At 38.8% G+C, this 11,037-nt stretch overlaps 1 protein-coding gene across 1 annotated transcript; it reads left to right on the top strand.

Annotated features, from left to right (window-relative positions):
• Positions 1-1,938: 1,938 nt before the first annotated feature.
• Positions 1,939-10,098, top strand: ATP5F1E (ATP synthase F1 subunit epsilon). Its single transcript, XM_044661137.1, has 3 exons — positions 1,939-2,043; positions 6,731-6,857; positions 9,951-10,098. Exons 1-2 carry the CDS (start codon positions 2,012-2,014, stop codon positions 6,852-6,854), a joined length of 156 nt encoding a protein of 51 aa, XP_044517072.1. The 5' UTR covers positions 1,939-2,011; the 3' UTR covers positions 6,855-6,857; positions 9,951-10,098.
• Positions 10,099-11,037: the final 939 nt, after the last annotated feature.

Genomic DNA, 11,037 nt, shown 5'->3' with positions numbered 1-11,037 from the left:
CTGATGCCCATAAATTTGATGCCATAATTGATCACAGCATGAAAACTGTGACCTGCTTCATTTTTTATTTGGCACCCCAGGGGCCCACCATTGGTGCCAGATTTAATGCAGACATTGGACTTAATGTTTAGCCTACTGCAGCTCAGAACTCCATAGCTCAAGATCCATCAGCCTCAACCTCCCCAGTAGTAGGGATAATGGGTATGTGCTACCATCTCTGGTTGAGTATCTTATATGAAAATAATATATATCAGCCCCAGAACTGACATCAAGGCAGATTATTCAGTAGGAATTTTGCTAATGTATAACAAATGAGATTTATTGACTAGTCAGATTTTTTTTTTCTTGTGCGTATTTCTCTCTTGGAAGAAAGGATATGTGGTTTTCGACATGTGGATACCAACAATCTGTTGATGTCCAAAACTGAACTCAGTCTGCACTGTCCCCTCCCCCAGCTCCTTGAGAACTTAACACTTCTCTGGCAATGGCACCACCAATTTTCCATGTTCCAAGGTTTGCAACTTTACTGTTGCCCTCCACTTGCTCTCTTCAGGTTGTTATGATCACTTATCAAATCTTGTGACTTCTATCTTTTCAATTTCTCTCTCATTTATCCATTTCTGAACTCAACTAGCCACTAACCTAGTTCAAGCCTTCATTTCCTCTTTGGAGCTTCCACATTAATCTCCTTCACTCTCCATCTGCCACACCATCACCAAAATGATTTTCCTTAAGTGCAGAACAGATGATAACCTTCCCTTACACTCTATAAACTCCACTGACTCTAGTACTTCAAAATCTAATAAGAATTCTTTTTTTAACTTCAGAGTTCTTCACGAGCTGGACCCATTTTTTTTTTATTATAAATTACTCCACATGAATTCTGTGTTCTATTGAAATTAGCCTTGACCCTTATTTGACATTATTTTCTCTTTTTGTTTTTCACAAACAATATCCCACATAAAAATAAGCACCTTTTCTTACAAAAGACCTTCCTGATTTCCCCATTAACACTGCTCTCCCACCCCTTACTTTGTACTTAGTTAGCTTTTTGTATATATTTATATATGAATATGTTGGCTATCTTTATGGGCAGTGATTTCATTTTGTATTGACCCAAGCACCCAATGGTATCTTAGTTGCTTTATTGAGAGTCCAACATTTGCCAAAGATGAAGTAGGTCAAGAGTCAGCAGTCAAGGATATCACAGAAGATTAGGCTGGCTTTTTTTTTCCTTTAAACCTAAACAAGCCATCTGCTTGCTTATAGAGTTAGATTAGTTGTCTTAGGGCCCTTCCTCCATTTTTACATTCAACAAGCATTTACTAAGGTTCATTTAGGTCCCAAGTGCTGAGAATACAAAGAAAAGGGGAATAGTTCTTACCCTCCAGACGGGAAATGGTACGTTCGTTCTTAAATACAAAAATGCAAGGATAGAGTGTGGTCCTCGGGTTTCCAAAAACAAACACACAGGCACTCTCCCTCCCCGCTCCCCCTCTCCCTCTCCCTCTTCTTGTAGAAGGTGACACTTAGGAATTTGGGAAGGAGAGCATTCATTTTTTCCTGGGAGGAGGGATGGAAAGTGTTTTTAAGACGGAAATCCTGATCTTATTGCCTAACACTGAGCATGTTCTGCAAAACTGGTAGTAGGTAAATTTTGCTTGAATGAAGTGATATATTTTGTTTTTGATCTACTAATTCGCACACCAAGAGGCTGGGCAAAAATTTGGTATCCTTAGGAGCTCCGCGGTCGGGAAAAGCCGATCTAAGCACTCGGCAGTTCCTGCGCTGGGCTGGCAGAACGGAAACCGAGGACTCTCATTGGACGGTGTCTAACCCGCCTACCAGGCTTACTCTGTTATTGGTTGCAAGGAGTGAGTACAGGCGAAGATTACTCAGGCGGGATTGGTAGATTGGCGTTGATCCCCGCCTCTTCCCCTTCCGGCTCGTGACCTTCCTGCACCGGTTGACTTCTCGCTTGTCCTGTCCCTCTCCCGCTTTCTTCGCAGCCATGGTGGCCTATTGGAGACAGGCTGGACTCAGGTAGGCCTATGGGTGGTTTGGGGATCTCACCCCGAAACTTTGGATGATGACTTGAAAGCTGGGTATTCTCAAAGTTTTTTGGCTGTCTCGGGCGGGCTAATCCTCCTCGGAGAGACCGCCAACCCCCGACCGGTCCTTAGGCCCGGGCCGGATCCTCCTCACCCCTGCTCCCGGGGCTTCTGCCGCGTCTGGCCGCCTCCTCCCTCCGCCCTCCCCCCGCTGGAAGTAACCCTAACCGAGGCCACCTCCTACGACACTTTCGTGCTCTGTGATTCAGTTCAGTTCGATAAATAGTCATGAAACGTTTATTGAATTGTTTTTAGGATTGCAGTTAGGGTTATTTTAGTACTCCAACCATGTTCCATTATCGACTTTAAAATAAAATTTACAAAAAAAAAAACCTACTTGTACCTTTTTGGCTTTTTTAGTATTGAATTTTAGATCTCTAGAGCACTTCCAGCTTAACCTTATATCAACAACGTAGGGAGGGAGATGCTGTTTTTATCCTCATTTTACCAGAGGAAACCAAGGTTAAAAGGTTAAATGAGTTGCTCAGAGGCACACAGCTTGTGTCTGAGATTCAATTTGAACTCAGTTCGTGACTACAAGTCCAGAGCGATATGTGCTGCACTACCTAGCTGCTTTGCTTTTCCATTGACCGTTTCTTAAAAATGGCCTTTTTTCTGCCTTTGACCTTCAGGACTTCTAATCCTGTTGTTCTTATCTTCTCCAACTCAATCTATTTGCCTTCAGTTCATCTTCTCTGACATTGCTACCCATTTGATGCAGGCCCTCATCTCCTCACAGGTGAATTATTTTAAAACCTTCCAGATGGACTCCTTGCCTCAAATCTCTTCCTGACTAATCCATCTTTCTCTGTTCAGCCACCGACGTGATTTTTCTAAAGCACAGGTCTGACTGTCATCTCATTACCTCAGGGATCACTGTCACCTCTAGGATCAAATATACAATACTCTCTTTGGCATTCAAAGCCCTTTGTAGCCTGGCCACTCCTACCTTTCCAGTCTTCCTAGGCTTTAAAACCACTCAACCTCCATCCCACCTTGCCCCCTCCCCCCCATATTTTGTATTCCAATGATACTATCCTCCTTCCTGTTCTTTGCACAAGATAGTCTGCCTCCAGACACCATTTATTTAATTGTACCCCATTTCTGAAGTTCTCCTCCACCTCATCCCTATCTCTTGGCTTCCTTCATATCCCAGCTAAAAATCCTTCTCTTCTGCAAGAAGCCTTTAATGATTCACCTTAATGCTAGCACCTTATTTCTGTTGATTATTTCCAATTTATTTTGTATATATCTTGTTAGTACATTTTTGTGCATGTTGTGTTTCCCATTAGTCTCAGGCCTCTGAATGCAAATCATTCTTTGTTTTATATTCCCAGCTCTCAGTACAGTGCCTGGCCCAGCAGAACTAACCTTGTTGCTTCACCTCTGACTTTACATTTCCTGTCTCATTGCCTTTGCCAAGACTAACCCTTATGCCTAAAGTCAGTCAACTAGCCTTTGTCTTTGAGAATAGTCAACAAAACATTGTGTTAGGCATTAGAGATGCCAAGATGAAAAAGCAAAAAGTCCATGTCCTCCAGGAGTTCACAGTGTGCCCCCTCAACTCAGCCTCATAAAATGCCTGGTTTCCTTTAAAACTCAGCTCAACACCATCTTCTACTTTAACTTTTCCTGATTTTCCCCAGATACTAGTTCCCTTACTCCTCACCAAATTATTTTCAGATATCTTGTGTGGATAGTGGAGATGGTGATATAGAACCAGGGAATTTAGGAGAGTGAGCGGTATAGAGAAAAATAGTCAGTTCTTTTTTGATCGTGTTGAATTTGAGTACACTACAAGACACCCAGAAGGAAATGCTCAGCAAACGATTGCTTTTAGAATCAAGTTTAAGAGAAATTTGAAACAGATATTTAAACATGGAATGAATATATGTGATGCATATTGATAAATATATGAGAATAGATGGGTATCAATTTTGTATGTGCATACATGTTAGCTCTCCTGACAATGTATTCTTTGAGAGTTTCTTTCATATATGTCTTTGTATCTTTCTCTGCTAACCTCTGAATATGGCCAGGTTTACCCTGACTTTTAAAAACCTTCACTTGACTGTGCTTGCTCCTAATCTATGCTTTCTTCCCCAGTTGTATTCAAACATTCTCAGGTCTAGCCTTATTTTTTAAAAACTTTGACTTAACTATACAATGTCCTTCTCCTGCCCTTTGCTGCCAAACTCCTAAAAAGAACAGTTTACATTTGCTGCCTCAACTTCCCTTGACTCCCATTTACTTTTCCAACCTTTCAGTCTTACTTTTTATCCCATCCTATTCCATTTTTTTAAGCAACCACCACTTAATTGTTAAATCCCTTGTCCTCTTCACAGCCATTATTCTCCTTGAGCTCTCAGCAGCTTTCAACTCTGGTGACTCCTAACTCAATATTCTTTTGTCTTGTCTTTCAGGACACTGCATTTTTCTGGTTCTCCAAACTATCTTTTTATTCCATTTCCCTTGCTGGTTTATGTTCCATCTCTTGGACATATACTATGCATGTTCTATAGAGATGTTTTTCTTTTTTTCTTTTTTTTTTTTAACCCACACTGTACTGTATATTGGTTCCAAGTCAGAAGAGCAGTATGGTCTAGGCACTGGGGGTTAAGTAACTTGTCTGGGGTCACACAACTAGTGTTTGAGTTTAGATTTGAACCCAGGACTTCCCAGTCTCTAGGCCTGACGCTCAATTCACTGAGCCACCTAGCTGCCCCCAAGAGATGTTTCTCTTTTATCCTATTCTTTCTACTCTCCTTTGGTGATCCCAACTGCTTTCATGGATTCCCATAATTATATGTCTATATCTTTAAATATTTAGCCCTAATCTCTCTTGAACCCCAGTTTAACATCAAAACTTACCTACTAAATTTTCCTCCTTGGAAAAAATGACAAAAGGGAAAAATGACAAATGTTGGAGGAGATGTAGAAAAATGGGAACACTGATACACTGTTGGTGGAACTGTGAACTGATCCAACCATTTTACACCCTTAGACCCAGCAATATCATTTCTGGGTTGTTTCCCAAAGAGATCAGAGAAAAATGAAAATAACCCATATGTCCCAAAATATTTGTAGCAATGGGGCAGCTGGGTAGCTCAGTGAATTGAGAGCCATGCCTAGAGACGGGCTGTCCTAGGTTCAAATCTGGCCTCAGACACTTCCCAGCTGTGTGACCCTGGGCAGGTCACTTGACCCCCATTGCCTACCCTTACCACTCTTCCACCTATAAGTCAGTACACAGAAGTTAAGGGTTTAAAATAAAAAAATATATATATTTGTAGCAACTCTCTTTATGATAGCAAATAACTGGAATTCAGGGGGAGGTCCATCAATTGGGAAATGACTGGACATATTGTGGTATATGATTGTGATGGAATTCTTCTGTACATAAGAAATTATGAGCAGGCTAATTTTAAAAGCCCACTTTAAAAGAACTACATGAGATAATAAATAGTAAAATGAGTAGAACCCAGAGAGGATTACATACAGCTACAGATTTAATACTTGAAGAATAACTTGTGAATATTAAATTCCAGAGAATGAACTGAAAAAAGGAAACACTAAAGATGTAATCTCTGTATACATATATGTTTGCTAGATGATGCCTTCTATAATGTGCGAATGGTAGGAAGGGGCTGAGATACTTGGAAATAAGCTCTTATAATTCAAAAAAATTTTTTTCCCTTCTGCATGTCCTGTAGGAGTTTCAGTTTCAACAGGAACTGATTATTTTTCTGCATCTAAGTCAACTCTTCTCTGTTTAGAGCATTCAGTATCTACTATCCACAGAATCAACACCAGTCACTCAAATGTATATTAATCATCCCTCTCTTCATCCAGTCTCTGGACTATCACTCTCTGTTACCTCTTGCCTGAGCTGCCATAATGATTTCCTAATTGGTTTGTACAATGTAGCTCTTAACTTGCTTTTCCAGTTTCATATCAACTCCTCTGTGAAAAGCTTTGTTCCAGGCAAAGTAAACAAGCCTTTCCCTGAACTCAAAACTTGCTACATTTTGAAGTCTTACCTACTTCCTTCAGCTCTTCCATTTACCTTGAATTAAATTTATTTGGGTACATACTGTTCCTCCACCTTCAAGTCCTTGAAGTCAAGGACTTTTTTGGTTTTGCTCACTAAGAAGTTTTCATTTTAATGTAGGATATGAAGAAGTTTTATTATGACAGTTTTAGTGGAGAGGTGGGAAGGAATCTTGCATTAAAAAAAAACAAACCTTACTGTCCGTCTTAGAATCAATACTATGTTTTGGCTCTAAGGCAGAAGAGTGGTAAGGGCTAGGCAGTAGGGGTTAAGTCACTTGCCCAGGGTCCCATAGCTGGTGTCTGAGATCAATTTGAACCCAGAACCTCCTGTCTCTAGGCCTGGCTCTTGGTCCACTGACTCACCTAGCTGCCCCCTCAAATCCTGCATTTATAATAAAGCCATTGGAATGTCTTGTAGAAGAGACATTTTCATTTGGAAGCATTTTTTTTTCATTGAAGTCTATATTCAAAGGCTATTTGAAATAAACGTAACTCCTTTGTCTTGTCAACTTGGCCTTATCAGTGATTCATAACTTGCCATTATTCCCACTTATATTTTTTTTCAGCTACATCCGATATTCCCAGATCTGTGCAAAAGCAGTAAGAGATGCACTGAAGACTGAATTCAAAGCAAATGCTGAAAAATCTTCTGGCAGCAGTGTAAAAATAGTGAAAGTTAAAAAGGAGTAATGTGTAAGTAACTAATTTTTAATGGAATCATTATAATTTTTGTTGCATGCTTTGAAAATGCTTTTTCTCCCCCAAATGTTCAGATTTCCCTCTTGTTAGTCTGAGCTGACATACATTTAGTCTTTATGCTATAATAGCTTAAAGTACATGAAATAAAGTATAGTGGAAGTAGACTTAACCAGAGCCAAGAAATAAACAGTCTCTGAGCCAATCCAACCTTTAGCCAAGAACAGGACACTACTGTCCTTGCAGATACCCAAGCTTCCCAGCCTTGGCTGTTCAGTTATGTCTGACTATGATCCACTTCCGGTTTTCTTGGCAAAGATACTGGAATAGTTTGCCATTTCATCTCCAGCTCACTTGATAAATGAGGAAACTGAAACAAACAGAATTAGGTGACTTGCCCAGAGTCACATAGCTAGTAAGTGTCTGAAGCCAGATTTGGAATTTAGGAAGAAAAGTCTTTTCTGATTCACTTCTCTTATCCAGCTGTCCTTCCCAAACTTGGAAATCTCAATTCCACTTTCACCTTAGCACCTTGGCAATTGCCCAGTCCTGCCAATTTATCTTTCACCACATTTCTTGTATCAGTTCCCTATAGTCCACCATCTTAATTCAAGCCTTCACCCCTCTCTCCTGGAATGTTTCAATAGCCTCTTAATTGGCCTTCCTGCCTTACATCTCCCCCTTTATTTAATACAGATGCCGTTTTCCTGCTCAGTAAACTTCAGTGGCTCCCTGTTAGTCATAATATCAACTGAACTCTATTTGACATCCTTTATAGCCTAGATCTGTTCCACTCTTTTAGTAGTAGTATGCATTACTCGCTTCATATATTTCTGCTCTGGCCAAATTGACCTTGCTGAGTCCTTTCTGGATTCCTCTCAATTGCGACTATTTCTCTCCCAAATTATCTTGAACTTAACTTCGTAAATACATATATTGCCAAGGTGGTGAAGTGGGTAGAGCACAAGGCCTGGAAGCAGGTAGACCTCCATTTCAATCCAGCTTCAGACACTCCCCTAACTGTGTAACCCTGAGCTTGTTAGTCCCACCCCCACCCCCACCCTGGGGTTGTTTTCAGATCAAATAAGATAGTAATTGAAAATCAGTTAATACAATTCATGGCACATAGTAGTAGTTACATAAATGTTAACTACTCTTATTATTAATGAGAGAGAGATTGATCAGTTTCATTTTTTTTTTATATCCCAGTTGCCCAGCGTGGTCTTTGGCACCCAGTAAACACTCATAAATGATTGTTAATTAACATTGGGACCTTACTACCCACAATATAAAATTTAAGAGTCTAACAAAATTATCTTAAGCTCTGAAATTCCATATTGATGCTGGATTTTCAAAAATAGTGGCAGACTTTCAAAAAACACTTTAACATTTGCAAAATCTTGTTTTAAAGTTTTCAAGGTGTTTTATATACACTTGTCTGATTTGTTTGCCACTATAGCTCTATGGGACAGGTAGGTACCAGTACAGTTCTCCCCAAAGTCTATATCATCATAATTACTTTTCAACCTTTAGGTTGCTACAGAGATTTCATGAGGAAAATATCAGTCATTGATATTGCTATTCCTCACATCTCTTTAATGTTCATGTAATTTTGTACATAGAGACTGAAAGCTCTTATGTTCCTCACTGCTGAAATAGGTAAATTTATGCTAGTTTATCAATTAAAAGTCTTTCAGGGAATGCTTAGTTTTCTTCTAAATAAATGTATGCTTTAATGATTTGTTGAAAACTGGTTAATTATATCTGCACTCTGAAAGATAACACAGTGTGTGGAACAATGAAAAGCATAGCAGGAGAACTCAGGAGAACTGAGTTTGTGTTCAAGCTTTAGCCTTGAGAAAATTTCTTGACCTCTCTTGAGACTCAGTTTTCTCATCTGTAAATCAGAGATAACAATTTTTGCCCTGCTTACCTCTAGATTGTCCTAGGTGCCAAATGAAAAAAAAAAAATCTCCCTCTCTGTAAACTCCCATGTACCATGGACTTTTAAGTCAGTGTCAGTATTTTGAAATGAAAGCACATCTCTGATAAAAGCAAGCAAGACACATGATTGGAGACCTAGAGGTCAGTTTTAATGCCTCCTGTCAGCAGAAGCCAATAAATGTAATAGATGTTAACCTTTTAACAGCTTATGTTTAGGAGTCCAGAGAGTTAGTGCTTAGATTGAGATAATTTTACCCTGTGTAGCCTATCTTTGAAAATCACTAGCACTTGGAAACAAGAGGAGCAGTTATCAGAGGCCACTTAGAACACAACTCGCTTCACTCGGTTGTCCATTTCATTAGATGATAGTGTTGTTCTTTTCATTACTTTTCATTTTAAAGCAATAAGTCATTTATGCGATAGGCAGTAGATAGAGAGTTGGCCTTGGAGTCAGGAGGACTTGAGTTCAAATCTCATCTCTGGCATTTAGGCTATGTTAACATTATGAAGACATCGAACTCTTGCCCCAGGCAACTTTTATGTCATTGAGCTGCAGAGCTGGAGCTGAGTTGAAGGTTTCCTCAGTCTAGTTTCCCATACTGACAAAATCACAGATCTGGTTTAAAAACAAACAAATTATAAAAACCCGTATCTCTATTCTAAATTGTGTGAGACTCCAGGCTTATAAAAATGTATGCCTTTTAAGAAGAAAATAATTAGGGGCAGCCAGGTGGCTCCATGCATGGAGAGCCAGGCCCAAAAGATTGGAAGGTCCTTGCTTCAAATCTGATCCTAAACACTTCCTAGCTGTGTGACCCTGGGCAGCAAGGTTCTTAACCCCAATTCTCCAGCCCTTGCTGTTCTTCTGCCTTGGAGTTGTACTTAGTATGGATTCTAAGATCGAAAGTAAGAGTTTAAAAAAGAACAAAAATAACTGACTTGGAAAAGTTTCAGATGTGCAAGGAAAGTGTATCATTTAGCTCAACAGTGCCATCTTCTGGCCAAAAGACAGGGAATGACACTAGTACAATTAAAATTGGGGCATAAGATAGATTTCCTGGGTCAGTATAAGGAAATAATATCTCAAATTATTGAATTTTCAATGAGAAAATAACTTTCAACTCTTGCTTTCTCTTTTTCTCCTAGAACCTGACTTCCAACATTTTCAAGTTGAAGCTTTTCTGTCATATGTTATGGCAGATTGGAAACTATCTCACTTCTTGTTTTGTTATTGAGAAGAAAACATTTATCTGTAGATTGACATGCCAATAAACTGAGCCCTGGTTCAACATAATTGTTTGGTTTATAGCCAACTTTGCAATTTGGGGCATTTCTGGGGGTTGTGACAAAAGACATGGGGATTCTTTATAGAGTAGAAATAGCATCTGTAAAAACTATTGAAGTAGACCAAAAACCAAAACAAAACTGAGGAAATGCCTCAAAATTGAGAAACTGTCTCTTGTCACTATAATTGGCCCTTATCTTTCCGTTGCAGAGGGCATATCAGCTGAAAATTATGCCATATCCATCACAGTATATGTTAATGGGAGAACAGAACTAGAACACAAATTTCCTGATTGTTATAGTTCAGTGCTCATTCCACCAACTGAATTACCAAAAAAATATCCAGGACTCATAAGCTTGTTTTAATTAAACTTTTAAAGGGGTTTTTTTTAAGTGATTAGTAGCTATTGCCCTATACACAAAAAAATAAACTATCTCCTAAATGTATCTGTGATTATCTTTATGAATGGGAAATACTTTATATCCAGTGATTTCAAAGCCTGTTAGCTTTGGTGAATTAAAAAAAAATTAGTTTTCTACTATACTGTAAAATTTATTAGAATAAACCAAATCCACCCTTTAGCTCTGTAACACAGTGCAGAATTCTTTTTATTGCCTTAACTTTGTAAAAAAAATGAGCACTGGGTATTTTAACATGTAGAAGTGTCATGTCATATGTATATTACAACTGCATATTTTAGTAAGTGAAATTAGTGATAGGTAATTCAGTGTATAAAATGAATTTTTTTTTTCTTTAGCAAAATACACTTCTTACTAAGATAAATCCAAGCAAACCTACCTACACAAAGTTAGAATCAACTTTGGCAGATTTCAGTGTAATGCATAGTCCATAACTAGCATGTTTGCCCTTTTTTCCCCATTGCTGCTCATCTTCTGGGCTAAGAATTATTTTAAATTTTTTATTAAGATTTTATTATGTTGACATTTT

Source organism: Gracilinanus agilis, chromosome 2, assembly GCF_016433145.1.
Source record: "Gracilinanus agilis isolate LMUSP501 chromosome 2, AgileGrace, whole genome shotgun sequence".
NCBI lineage: Eukaryota > Metazoa > Chordata > Mammalia > Didelphimorphia > Didelphidae > Gracilinanus > Gracilinanus agilis.
This window is presented reverse-complemented; position numbering and strand designations above follow the sequence as displayed.